This window comes from Pipra filicauda, unplaced genomic scaffold (genome assembly GCF_003945595.2).
Source record: "Pipra filicauda isolate LSUMZ 115617 unplaced genomic scaffold, ASM394559v2 scaffold14_size4853619_pilon, whole genome shotgun sequence".
NCBI classification, from domain to species: domain Eukaryota; kingdom Metazoa; phylum Chordata; class Aves; order Passeriformes; family Pipridae; genus Pipra; species Pipra filicauda.
The window spans coordinates 4655981-4669507 of NW_024103985.1; the positions used below are offsets into that span (position 1 = coordinate 4655981).

Here is a 13527-nt window from a genome sequence, read left to right on the forward strand (position 1 = left end):
TTGGAAGAACCAGTGTTCCCTGAGCAGTGTTGTCTCTCATTTCGCTTTGGAGATGGAGCAGCGATGCCCAGTTTAGATTCTTCAGCTTTGTGATGAAGTCAATTAGTTTGAACAAAACTAATAAAGGTTTGGCATCATACCTGCTGTTGCTCTCAAGTGCACTTCTGTCAGAGTTCTGCTGATTAATGCAGCTTCAGAAGTTGGTTCATTTCTGTTTCTTAGGCTTGTGGTCTCTAAATTGCAATAACTATTCCCCTGAGTAACTTCACAAAAGCAGAAAGTAATGAAAAGTGTTCTGAAAGGGCCCATTACTGAAATTATTTGCAGTCCCAGTGGAAGCTGAGGTCTGTTAAGCAGGCTCCAGACATGGGAGGGTTTTACTTACCAGTGTCTCATTTTCTAACGGTGTTCTGCAAGAGGAAATTAGTCATGGTGGGGGAATAAAAGGATTATCTCAATGAATGTGAGATTCTCCAGTAAGTGTAGACAATAAATTCATCATTAGTAGACTAGCCTAATCCACATCATAAAATTTTATTAGCACGTGGATCCACCTGAACTTCTGCATTCCAGGATATCTTTGGGTTTGTTAGTTGGTTGTGGGGGGTTTTTTTATTATTTAACAGTAAGGCACTGGTTTTACAGGAAACACAAAAGCTTGTGCCCCTTTGGACAGTGTGTTTCTAAAGTTAATGAAGAGGGGTGTGGAGCATAGTAGGAATGAGATATGTTAGAGAATTTGAACTTCTGATGTTTAAAAGTGGTCCTGATGCACTTAAAACACATCAGGACAGCAGCCAGTGAATTATGAGTGCTGTTGGTGCAGGGGAGTTGCAGTGAGATGAGTCCAGGACAGGACAGATGCAGGAGCAGGTGGATAGGAGCTGTCTTCCAGCTGATTCCACTTCCTGGATATCACATACCTTTTGTAGGGCACTTCCAGATCTGGGCATATAAATGGACATAGCAAAAGTAATTAACATTAAAACTGTTGGAAATAATTTTGCATTGTTTGTTGAAATCCTCTGCAGCTTATCCTTAAAAGCAGCAGCAAGATGTGCTGGTTAACACCAGCAGAGAATAAATTGTTGCAGCCATCTGTGTGACAGACGTCAGTGTTGAAAACCCCTTTGCCTACACTTCTCTCACTGACACAGTAGCTGCTCTTAGAAATCCAGTTTTCCATGAATGGAGCTTTATTGCAGACTGCAGCCTGTTCCCCAGTTTGATATTTAATTGGGAGGTTAGTCCTCCTGGTAGTGTGCCAGCCTCCCTGATCCCCTTGGAAGCGAGCCTCAGGTGTGGGCTGTGTTGTCTTCCCAAACAACAGAGACTCTCTGAGCTCCCGAGGTTTTGGGAGCCCTTGCAGTTCGGGTATCTAAGCAGCAGACAGACATTATGCATGCAGGATGGTGTTCCTTTCAGGATCATTTTTTCAGTTAATGAAGTTTATCAACAGATGTGGGCGAGTTTGTTTCAAACTCAGTGATTCACAGCGTGAACTGCCAGTTAATTATTGCTTCCCTTTTTTTTTTTAAACACTGCTTACTCATCTTTACTTTGTTCTTAATCTAGGTCTCTCCTTTGATAATGTGGAGCCATGGAAACACTTATTTCAAAGTGATTAAAAACAAGTAATTAAAAAAAACCCAAACCCCACATTACAATTATTTACCTTTACCTCTGCTTCAAAACCTGATCCATCCCACTTTCCTTTCCAGTCCCCTCCTGTCAGCAGTACTGTTTTTGCTCTGTGTAGTTTGTAAGTGTCTCTCCCTCCTCACTCTGGGGGTTCAGGTCCTGGTTGTGTCCTGGTGAATTGTATCCTCGTGGTCCCCTTGGCCCAAGTGCCTGGGGGTGGATGAACAGCTGGAATTACAGCCCAGACAGAGCTGCAGCAGGAATGGGGGGGTGCAGGGAGGCTTCTGCAGCAGGGTCAGTGATGGGGCAGTACCTGAGCAGAGATCTGAACTGCACCAGAGCTGGGAATGAACCTGACAGGATGAGAGGCATGGTCCGTGCCCTCTGCCCCTTGGCCAAAGCCAGGGCAGCTTCCTGCCTTTGTACAGCCTGATTGACCCCTGGCTGAAAGAACACCAGTCCTTCGGGGATGCTCCAGGCTGATTTTCCTTGTGTGGCCTCAGGACTGGGCCTGTCTGAGCTGCCTTTGTGTGGGCATGGCTGAGTGACACTGGCCCTGGTCATTTGGAAATCAGAGGAGCTGCACAGTTTGTATCATCAGGAAGGCCATTCATGTGCTCTCTCTTTTGCCATTTACTGAACTCTGGGATTACCTGGCATCCTTGGCAGGTCCATTCCAAGCTGCCACAGGTAACTCCACATAGACACAGTGAGAATCAGAGGGAGAAGAGGCAGCTGGTTAAAGTCTGTATTGACTTGGGAGACAGTGTTTACTTGAAGGGCTCCTTCTGAAGTTAAGCCTTCTTGCATGACAGTGTCCATTGTAGGGGTCTTTTGAGTCCTGGTTTCATCTGGAATGTGACTCGTGGGTTCTCTCTGCCATCTCACTCTCTGCTTGACTTGCTAAAAGCTCTGCTCAAATAAATGTTTTGGGAGTGCTGTATTCCTCATTGCAAGCTTGGCAGCACATCCAATTTCCAAAGGATGGTCTGGTAATGAAATTTTTGGATGCCTTTTCTGTAGTCTTTACCAAGATTTCATAAACCAGTGCAGGTGATGGTAATTTTGTCTCCATTCTCATCCTGAGATCAGGAAAAAGATGCTTTGTTGCATTGCTGTGCTTTGTTTCTAGGGGCAGACCCAATATGATGAATGGATCTGCAATATCCATAATCATTTTACTACTGAAAATGGTCATGAGCCTTGTGAGGGATTCTGCCTTGGGTGTAATTCTATAAAATAGAGGTATTCTTACATTCTCTTGAAGCTGGTAAAAGAAACATGTATGGTAGAAGTCTGGAAAGGAACAGTTAAAAACAAAGCAAAGTGGATTTTTGGTTATAAAAAAGTAGGACTGGGGAAGAAGTAAGGAAGACATTTGGTGCTAGGAGGATCATTAAATATGCACAGATGTTTCTTCATTTCATTTACAGGTTTTATGTCTTCACATTGCATTTTATTCTTCTAGGTATGTGTAGAATGTCTGTTCTAGTTAACTGTCCTTTTTTCGTGGTCTTTAAACTCCTGAGTCCCTGCTGGGGTTTGCAGTCCAGAAGCATTTGTCTTCAAATTGTACTGCAGTTGAAATAATGTAATGGTTTGGTGCATCTTAACAAAACCAGTTTGTGGTCCTTTCTACAGCTTTGACCCGGCCATTGGGGTGCTTTGGGAGAAGAGTATGAGCTGAGTTCTTGGGGGAGAGATGGAGCTGTGGCTCATGTGCTGCACCCAGGCAGGGCCAGAGACCTTCACCAGTCCCCAGGGTTCTCCTCAGGTGTTTCCCTGCTTTCCAAGGGGAGTGCTGGGTCTGGGGGTCAGAGCACTGCTGAAGTCACATCACCCTTTTTGTTTTCTGTGGAGATACCCACCATGATTCCTAGTTCTCTGGAAGCTGCAAGGATTTTAATGGTTTAAAAATTAAATTCAGTCTAGGCTTAATTGCTGTTTTCTGCCTAATTACTTTTAATTCTCCCTTGGATTTTTTCACTTTTGAAGAGGACAGAGTAAAACTTAGTTCCTAAATTGCCAACTTTCTAGCCTGATTCCTGTGCTAAACTGACCTGCTGTCAACAAATGTTAAATGAATTAATTTGCATAGCAAACAGATGCAAAGTGCTCCTTTTTTCCAGGGGTACCATCTGTAGCTGCAGCATTTCTTGTCGGTTCTCCAAGTACACAGAAATCCACATTCACAAACAGCCTCAGGGTTCAGAGCCCTGGCCCTGCTGTGTGAACACAAACAAACTGCACCCACCTGACTTGCCCAGAAAACAGGTATTCTTCAGCTCAGGATTGCACAGAACAGCTTGTCCAACATCAGCTCCTGAGAAGGGAAGGGACATCCTGGTGGCTGGAGCTGGAACACGAGACCTGAGAAGTGTGGATTTATTTGCTGTTCTGCGACTGCACTGACATAATTACAGGCAAGATTAATGGTGTAAACCTTTTTGTGGTCTAACTTTTAATGGCCATCTCTCCTCCTGGTTTTGAGACTCAGGCTTCTGAGTGGATCTGGACTTCAGTCACTGATCTTCCCTTCCCTGTCTTTAATGTGGGACTGGCACCTCTGTCCGTGCCTTCCCCTGAAGCTGGTAAATACCAGCAGTTCAAGGATTTTGAAGGGGTTGATCCTAGAGACATTAACTGGGAATAAGCAATTCCTGTAGGTATAAATTAAGAGTTTGCTCCCATGGAATCAAAGCCTAAGAGGTCTGGTAAGTGTGAGATAAAGACTCCGGGGATTCAGAGCCAGAAACAGAACTGCACCAGGCTGAGAAATGATGTTTAAGTGTCTGCAGGCTCCTCTTAGGTACTTCAGAGGAAGGATGACTGCAAGAGCTTGATGGTAAATCATTAATACTTAGGATGTGTCAAATAGAATTTTTTAATGAGAATGTCTTAAGCCTTTCTTTCTAAGGAGGGCAGAGAGCATTGTGCTGCCTGCATGTGCATCTTGTCCTGCAGATGTAACTTGCTTCAGTCATGGGTAACAATGGCAGTGTTCCTTGAGTCCTCCTGTCTTTATGTATTTGTGACCACAGTGTGTGTGTCCCACACCCCCACAGCACCTGCTGTTGTGGCAGGAGTGTGTGTGTCTGTGAGGCACAGGGAGGGACAGGAGGTTTGTCAAGCAGCGTGTGCTCTTGTTTGGGCAGAAAAGGTCTCTGTCTTTGCAGCCTGGAAACAGCTGCACTGAGTGTATCAGTGAGCCTGGTGTGCCTGTCCTTTCTTCCCATATCAGTGAGCCTGGTGTGCCTGTCCTTTCTTCCCATCTCTGCTGAATTTGAGGAACGGAAGGAAGAAAGGCTGTCAAAGCCAGGTGCTTATGCCCTTCTTTCTTATTAATGATTAATGTGTGGCTTTTCTCTGAAGAGAAGTGCCTGGGAATTGGAGCTTTCAAAGTGCATTACTTTCAAGCTCTATCCATCTTTAGATCCTGCAGGCATGATAACAGTGTGTGGTGGCAGTCACATAATATTTGTCCTGCGTGCACTCTCTGTACTGGAGGGAGCCTTCACCTCCAGCTGACTGAAGCGAGAAGGCACTTGAGTGCAAATCCTTGCCCTGGCAGAGCCGTGTGGTGCAGAGCAGAGGGCAGGAGGTGAAGTTCAGGTGATGCTGCTGCAGTGCTGCCAGACGAGCTGCCCTTGGTGCCAGGGGAGCTCTGCTCATTGGAGCGTGGCAGAACAAGAAGATGGGGAAATGTGGGTTTTCAGGTGCCAGCCTTTATTTTCTTTTTCTATCAGCAGCAAATTAGCATTAGTACAGAGCCCTCCTTAAGGCAGCTACACTTCTCCCTTGACTCCAGAGAGGGTTCTTCGACAAAGTCAGAAGGTTTTCCTTCTCACTCAGTGAATTTCCCTATCCTAGGTCAAGTAGTCCTTTCCTATGCTTTTGTGGGGCAGTTATTTAACCAAGGAGGCCTGGAGAGGACTCCTTCCAAAGCTTAGTGCTTCCCTCCCACCCAGAGGAGCAGAGGGCAGGTGCTGCCATCTCTGCCCACCCACCCACCGTACTTGGAGGCTGCTGCACTCGTGCTGTTTGCAGAGTGGGTGCAGCCTTTGGGAGATTGCTGCTGCAGGTACTGGAGCCAAAGATGCTGTCAGTATTTTGGTGTGCAGCAGGTATTTGGCAACTGGACTTTCAGAGAAGGAAACAGAACCGAAATTTGCCTGTGAATCTTCACGTTGGAGGCAGCAAGCAGCATGAAAAAGGAACTTATCTGCCCAACCCAGACTGGAAAAAATCAACTCAAATTAAAAACCCACACAAAAGAGAGGAGTGAATGAAGGCAGTTTCTTAATTAGCTTACTGATACTGTGCAGGATCACAGCATATGGCTGTCCTGGGGCTTATATGATGAGCAGAGCGTTTAATTCGTGCTAGTAAGGAGCTGTTAGGGTTCCTCCTGACAGTTCCTGGTGTTTAGCTTGTAATATAAATAAATTATGCATAGGTTTTAGCAGCAGAGACATAACCTAGTTACATGCAACCTTAATGCTTTACAATCATATCTTGAAGTATAAATTTAAAGTTGTGCACTTGCTTATTGCCTTCTGTCATTACTTAGGAATGAATCTAGGTCTGTCCTCCCTTGGCTGTCAGGAAAGGGAATCTACAGAAACAGCTGTTGCTGTGCTGGGATGGAGAACAAGACTGTACCAAAGCTCTGCAGTCCCTGTAATGGGCATAAGTCTGCTTTGGAAGGCTTGTTGGACGTGATCCTTTATTAGATAAATACCACCTCATTTTTGGGTTTCTGAGATTCTTTTCACATGGCAGCAAACTGTGATAAAGCAAGGAGAGCCTCTTGGCCTTCCCTCGAAGCAGAGACTGGAATAGTTTGGGAGCTGAGTAGCTGCTGGGCATCATGGAATTCTTGTATGATGTGTTCCTGCATAGTTTTGCATCCCAGGAGGACAGACTGTGCTCCTCGGGGGGTCAGGCAGGAGGCGACCGGTCACATGTTACTGAAAAGGCATCACACCATGTCAGGAGTATGGAAAGCCACAGATGACGAGGTGCAGATGGCAAGTCCATCCTTTGATAAGCTGTACTTTGAGCCCCTGCTTACTGCAGGGAGCTCCTGCAGACAGGAGAGGATGGGTATGAGACCATCCCAGTGTCCTTGTGGATCCCTTGCTCTGTGTCACTGGAGCACAGACTGAGCTCTTGAAGCCCTTTCTCGAGGGTGCCTTTTGGTGTGTCCTCATCTGAGCATTTGATCAACTAAACAAAACCAGTCCTTTTGTTCAAATAGCTGGAAGGGTTTATAGGCAGAGAAACTGGGTCTGCCTGGTCAGTGAATGCTGGAGTGCAGCTGCAGTCTCCAGTGGGATCTCCTGCCCAGGCCTGAGACACATTCTCTCAGTTGAACAGCTGCTCCCTGCCCAACATCCCCATCACCAGAGCTCCACCAGCTTTCTCTTCATTTCAGTTGGACTTTGGCTTCTTTCTGCTTTCTGTACCACGTTCTCTGCTTCATTTCTGATTCAGCTGCCAAACTCCACTGTGCTGTACAGAACCCTCTGACCAGTGCTGCCTGGATCAGGCTATCTTTGTGTCACAGGCAGCTTCTTTCTTTTTCTCTCTTGTTTTCAGAACAATGAACTTAATACCAATTAAACTTTCTGGTATTTCAGGTGAACTGAAGTATGGAATTCATTCTATTTCTGCATGAAATGATGGAATGATTTTTAAATGTTGTATATTCCTCCTTTGAGACACACTGGACCTAGAAATGCACTCAGAAATAGAGTACGTTTACTACAACTATTATTGATCAGTGCCCTTTGGCTGGCATCCAAAGAAAAATTTCTTAATTGTTGAAGCAGAGTGTGGGCGTGGAAGGGTGTTTGTATAGCAAGGGTTCTGCCTGCCGGAATAGGTGGACAGTACAGCTAATATATTTGTTTGACTTATGAGAAGCTTGTAGGTTTTTATCAGCTGAATTACACAAAACTCAGTGTCTGGACAGTGAAGCCTCGGGGCTGGTGCTGGTCAGGGGGTGGTGAGGGGCATGTACTGCCTGTCAGCTCCACCCCAGCACTGCCAGAACTCACCCACTTGTGTGTGCCACTCATGCAACCCCTCAGGAACCCCCTCATCATTGGGAGCTCTCTGGCTCACAGATCACAGTGCCCAGATCTCCTGCAGCAGTGCTGAGACAGACTGAGGAGAGCCAGTGCTGCTTTCCAGGCTGGCAATACAAAAATAGCTATTAGAAGGTTCTTTAGTAAGAAGTAGGATTCATTTGGGCAGTCTGAGACCCTGCCTCGTGCACAGAGGGGCTGTTGGAAGAGCTCATCTCTGTCTCAGCTTCAGCTCTCAGCCACAGTTCTTCCAGGGAAAGGTGGAAGTGTTACTAGAAGGATGTCTTAAAAAATTCCTGTTAAGCTTCCTGTGTATATAAAAGCCAAAGTCTCCAGCCCATTGTCTTTGTTCCCAGCTAGATCTTTAAACACAGTGCTTTTTACACCTGCTGAACTGGGGTGGGAGTTCAGCACCCACCCACTGGGGTGGGATGGGATGGTATTCCTGGAGTGGCCAGGAACACTCCAGCACCCAGCTTCATCTGCAGCACTGTGGCACAGCAGCTGAGGGACCTCTGCAGCCAAGGGCAGACACAGCAATAGCCTTGGAAATACTGGTTTGAATGTTCAGAGAAAAATGTGTCTCTGGTCATTGTATTTTCAAGTTTCTCTTTATCATCAAAAAACCCCAACCCCAAAGCTCTGTGTGTCTGCTCTGCCTTTGGGGTGTCAGGGGGAGCACAGGGGGCATTGCCCCATGACTGCATTGAAACAGTGCCAATTAAGTACCATTATCTCATTACTTTTAAATCTCTTCCTCTTGAAGATAATTTTGGGATGTGTATGTTGCTGCAGACAGCAGCAACAGCTCACCTGTCCTAGGGGTGATAAATGTTCTGTTCTGCAGAGGTAAGTGTGGCGTTCAGAATTGCATATTCTTAAGATGACTCTCTGATGATAATGATGAGCTTATCTAAGGCAGGAACAAATTTCTCACCAGATTGCCCCCCCTTTTCTGAAGTCTATAACACAACAGACTGGATTCTTAGCCGGGTGTGTTTCTATGCTGGTAGTTACTTACTTTTTTTTAACATTTACTTAGTGCCTCTCTGTTTTGTTTTCCCAGGGAAAGCATATATTTTAACATCCTCACAAATCCTCTTTCACTAGTCCTGGCTACTGACTGGACTCTGAGAATTTGAGGAAGAATCCAGGTTGCTTTTTCCAGCTAAAGGCTGGGGGTTTAAAATCTCTGGAATGAGATTTGTGCTTTACTGTTTTACATAAAATCAGTCATATATTTGGTTTCCTTCCTGTGTACTTTGAGTCACATGGGCAGTAATTCAGTGGTTTACTCCTAGAATTGTTCTTCAGAGTGTGTTGTATATATTTACAGTAAGCACACTGTGAAGGTTGTTACTGCCCTTTGCAGTGTGACATAAGAAAGACACTATTGTTTTTAAAATACTTTTTTCATTTAATAAACTCTTGGAAAAGTATTGATAAGCAGGGGAAGTCGGGGAAGGCAGCAGAGGCTGTTCTGGGGGTGAAGAGACAAGGCAAGGGAAGCAGACTGTACAGAACACCGGGGTGAATGGCAGGTCTCATTTGTCACTGGCCTGTGTAAAAATAGTTTGGGTAGTTCCTCCTCACCATTCCCACCCATTTGGACAGGCACTCAACTTTATTTTCATTTATGACAGGATTTTGCCCATCATCAGTGCTTTGAAGGCCCTGCAGAGTTCCTTCTTCAAGTCGTTCAGACTTTAAAAGTATCTTTGACTGACATCTGTAGAGGTTTTTGATACTGAATTGCCCCAGCAAGTAACTCAGTGAGCTCACATGTTTAATTCTGAAGTCTCTGTGCCATTGCAGTTGTTGCATGGCAGCCTGGCTCCTGAGTAACGGGGTGCACAGCCCCTCAGCTGGGGGCTTGGCTCCTTTTCTGTTCAGTGTCCTGTGTGAAACACTCCAGCCACTGGAGAATGACTTTTCTTCTGGGATAAAGCAATACTTGTCCAGTGTGTAGGACAGTTCAGTGAAAAGCAAACCCCTGTGCTTTATCCAAGTCTGGATGCCACGTGTTGTGTGTCTCTGTTGCCTGAGTTCCCAGGGGTGTCTGGCCTGGGGGAGGCTGTGCATTCCCTCTGTGGAGTGTTCCCTGTGTCCAGCAGTGGCAGATCCTCTGGGAACGTGGGCTGGCACTGGTGCCTCTGGTGATTTCCCTCACTCTGGGGAGAAGGATGTTTAGAAACCTTGCTCTCAAAGTTTGCTTTGGAAGGTGGTTTAGTTACATCTTCCATACCATCACATACAATAGATCTGTAGGATGCACCAGGAACAATTCCAGTGCAGATGCAAAGTGATTGTTGTGGCTGTGGTCAGTGGGGCAGTGTCAGGGTGGCTGTTCCTGTCCCCGGTGGTGAGCAGTGCCAGCAGGAGCCCTCTGCCCATGTCATCCCTTTGTCTCTGTGCTGCAGCCCCTCCTGATGGGAACCTGGAGCTGGGAATCTGACTGATGGCTGCTGGTGATGTTTTTCAAGGATAGTACAGAATCTTAACACCCCGAGGCATAAATGCAGCCTGCCATTTTCCTGGGTTGCAGGGACTTGAGCAGGTTACTCTGGATTATGGAAATCACTCCTGGGAGCACTTTTGGGATTGCCAGATGAGAATTTAGTCCAAGTGTGCTGTCTTCATTTTCACTGTGCTCAGCTTTGCTCGGTGCTTAGAGCTGTTTGGCATCCTCGGGCCTGGATCTGAAACACAAGTGTTCCCCCAGGACCTGGGAGGTCTCTGCTGCCTTGTGCAGTGCTGGAGCAGGAGCAGATTCAGGAGGCAGGAGCTGATCTCTCTGGGCTCAGTGCTCTGAGCTCAGCCTGGACTGCTGGGAGGAGGAGGAGAGCTGAGCTCTGCCGTGGGTCTGGGTCACAGCCACAAACAAGGAAATGGGCTTTGGTTTTCCATGCTAGAGGAGTCCCCTGGGCTGCAGGAACCTCACTGCCCAAGGAGAGAGGACTAACAAAATCCCAAGAGTTGGGTGTTCATAGAGCAGATGTTTCTGCATGACATGCTCATCAGGATTTGTTTCCTGAAGTGTTAGTTACAACATCAAAACTGCAAAGTTTGATGGCTGCAAAACTTGGCCGTAGCATTAATGAGCTCTTAACTTGATCCTGCGGAGTTTTCATGCTTATTTATGTGTGATATATGTGGAAAGTTTTTCTTGAGGCATTAATTTTCAGTAAATTTTTCTGCAGTTAAAGAGACAGTAGTATCAGCAAGCCACACTCCTACTGATGCACTTTTATAATATCTTTTTCAATTATAACCTTATCAATGTCTACCTTAATATTAATCCCAATACAGATCAAGAAATAAGAAAACAGGATACAGAATACTGTGATGCTGTTGATAACTAAAGTAGTAAAACAAATGTGCAGTGGCACAAATGGACCATAGAAAAATCTCTTGGGAATGGGCCGTGGGGCAAGAAAGGTGTGAAGGTTGGGCTTTTTTTGGCTAAATTTGATTTTTTTTTTTTTAAAGTCTGCAGGTGTTGCTTATGAATTTTAACTCTCTTTCTTAAGACTTAATGAGGGAATAAAAAACGTGATACACAGCTCCAGATAAGACCAGTTATAGTGCACTTCTGTCACCCTGAAGCTTAGTAAGTAATGTTCCATGTTAACAGATGTGCTTGGAGTTGGAGCTGCTATCTTTTATTGTTATAACTCCTGAAAGGTATCACAGAGAATTTGAATTCTAATTTCAGTTTCATAAAGACTTGACATTAAAATTCACAGTTGTGTTTTTTGTACAAAGGGATTAGTGCAACTGGAGATGAGAAAACAGCATGTACAATTCTCTCCCATGTATCCTGTGGAATCATTTTAATATCCACTTCACCCACCTTTATCAGCCGTTGCTGGAGGTGAGGCTGTGTGTTAGGATGTGGGGAAAGGAGTCATTTATCTCTGCATTTCATTGGTGTTCTTAATTGAAAGTTAATGTGCTGTTACAGCAACCAGCTCACAATTAAGTGCCTTCGGATTCTGAGAGGTGTCTGAGAAAACGGGGGGTTTCCTACTGTCCAATTACCAGAGCAGCCTCCTGGGTGAGCAGGGACATGGGAGGGGACTGGGATGGGTTTGGTAATTACCTGGAGATTGGCAGTCCCTCTAGTTACTTAAAAAGAAAAATTGACTGCTCAGTCCTGAGAGCAGAAGGTAATGATGGTGTCCTGAGCATTTGAGAACAAACCTTACACAGGTTTGTGGGATTCAGAGGCCCTGAGAGGTTGTCTGTGCTATCATGGAAATTACTGCATTTCAGCTTTGAGAAGACCTTCCATATAGGTTTGTTCACCAAGCACTATTAAGGATAATTTTGTCACTTCATTTTTCCCCTCAAAAAAAAAAAAAAGGAAGAAAAAAGAAATGGACTTGAATTTTATTTATTGGGTAATGATAGGTTGATGCTTGTGCAAGCCTGGGGCTTTGGTGTGCAGTGCTGCATGATTGCTGGACAGGCAAGGCCAAGTTCCCAGGTCCCCTCTGACAGTTTGTGCAACTCTAATAACTCCAGTAGCCTTTCACTCTCTCTTGCATCTTCTACCTGTGCCATTCTCTTGTGCAATATTTTGAGAAATTCAGAGCCACGTAAAGTGTCATCTTTTGCTTGCTAAGTGTGACTGAGCCAGGCCTTGTGCTGAGCCTGCTGCACACAGCCTTTTCAGTGTCTGTGGCTGTGAATATTGCTGAGCAATCTTGTGGCTTTGCTTGTTTTTCCTAAGGTAGTAAGAGATTAGAAGTACTGACTTTGACATCAAATTCTTGGTTTGCATATTGGCTCTGAAAACTCTGACCCAGTTTAAGGTGTATCACTGGACTCACCAGGAAAGCAGAGAACTGTGTTTGTGGCACCTCTGTGACTGTGTTCCCCTTTGTGTTCAGGTTCAGGGAGCTGCAGATGTGCACTGCCCATATTTTACTGAGATCTAGTAGGTTTGTCAGTCTACTTTGCCTCCTAATTGTTCATCCAAGGTGATGAGGTCGTAATAATTGTAGTATAAATCAATGCACCTTCAACTTTGTGGTGAAGGTTACAGGGCTAAATTGTCTTTTAACTCTCTCCTGTCAGGAATGTCAGTTCAGATGGAGCAGAAGCACGCAGAAGACTGAGGGAGTGTGATGGCTTGGTGGACGCCCTCCTTCACGCTTTGCAGTCTGCGGTTGGCAAGAAGGATACAGACAATAAGGTGAACTTGAATATTAAAACTTAGTGGCTATTTCCAGTAACTTAGGTGGAAGTGTTGCACTGGGATCCAAGTTCTCTTTGCTAGTATCAGAAGAAGATTATGCTGGCCTCAGAAAATAGAGCAATTATCCTCCTCTCTGGTATCCATGGTGCCACGGTGGGTACCAGCAGGATGTTGCTGTTTCCTTTCCATGGCTGAGGAGGGGAGCAAAGGCTGGAGGCTGAGAGATGGGGAGAACAGTCCTTTATTGTCAGGGACATTATTGCTGTTGTTCTGCATTACTTAATTGGCATTTATAAGGCAGTCTCCAAATCAGAATTGAGTCCCATTTGCACAAAGCAACAAAGGAGTCAGTTCCCATTTTAAAGACTTTATTCAGCACCATCTGTAAAGACTGTAGTGCACAGACATTAAGAAATACCTTCAGACCTACAGCACTTTCACTGTGGCTGTTTTTTGGTGCAGATTTTATTAACCTGTTTTATCATCATATTATCCTGTGGCACTTAAAAGTGCATTTATATGCATAAGGAATATCATAAGTTTAACCTGTTTAAAAAAAAAGCATACTGTTGCTTTGTAAGGCCTGTAAAG

General features: G+C 45.2%; 1 protein-coding gene across 14 annotated transcripts in view; it reads left to right on the forward strand.

The window, feature by feature from the left end:
* Positions 1 to 13527, forward strand: part of ARVCF (ARVCF delta catenin family member) — a 236322-nt gene that overhangs the window by 176434 nt on the left and 46361 nt on the right. For all 14 annotated transcript variants that reach the window (XM_039378914.1, XM_039378916.1, XM_039378913.1 and 11 more), the window contains one exon: positions 12816 to 12933. In XM_039378914.1, coding sequence (XP_039234848.1) covers positions 12816 to 12933 — 118 coding nt within the window. The remainder of the gene's footprint in view (positions 1 to 12815; positions 12934 to 13527) is intronic.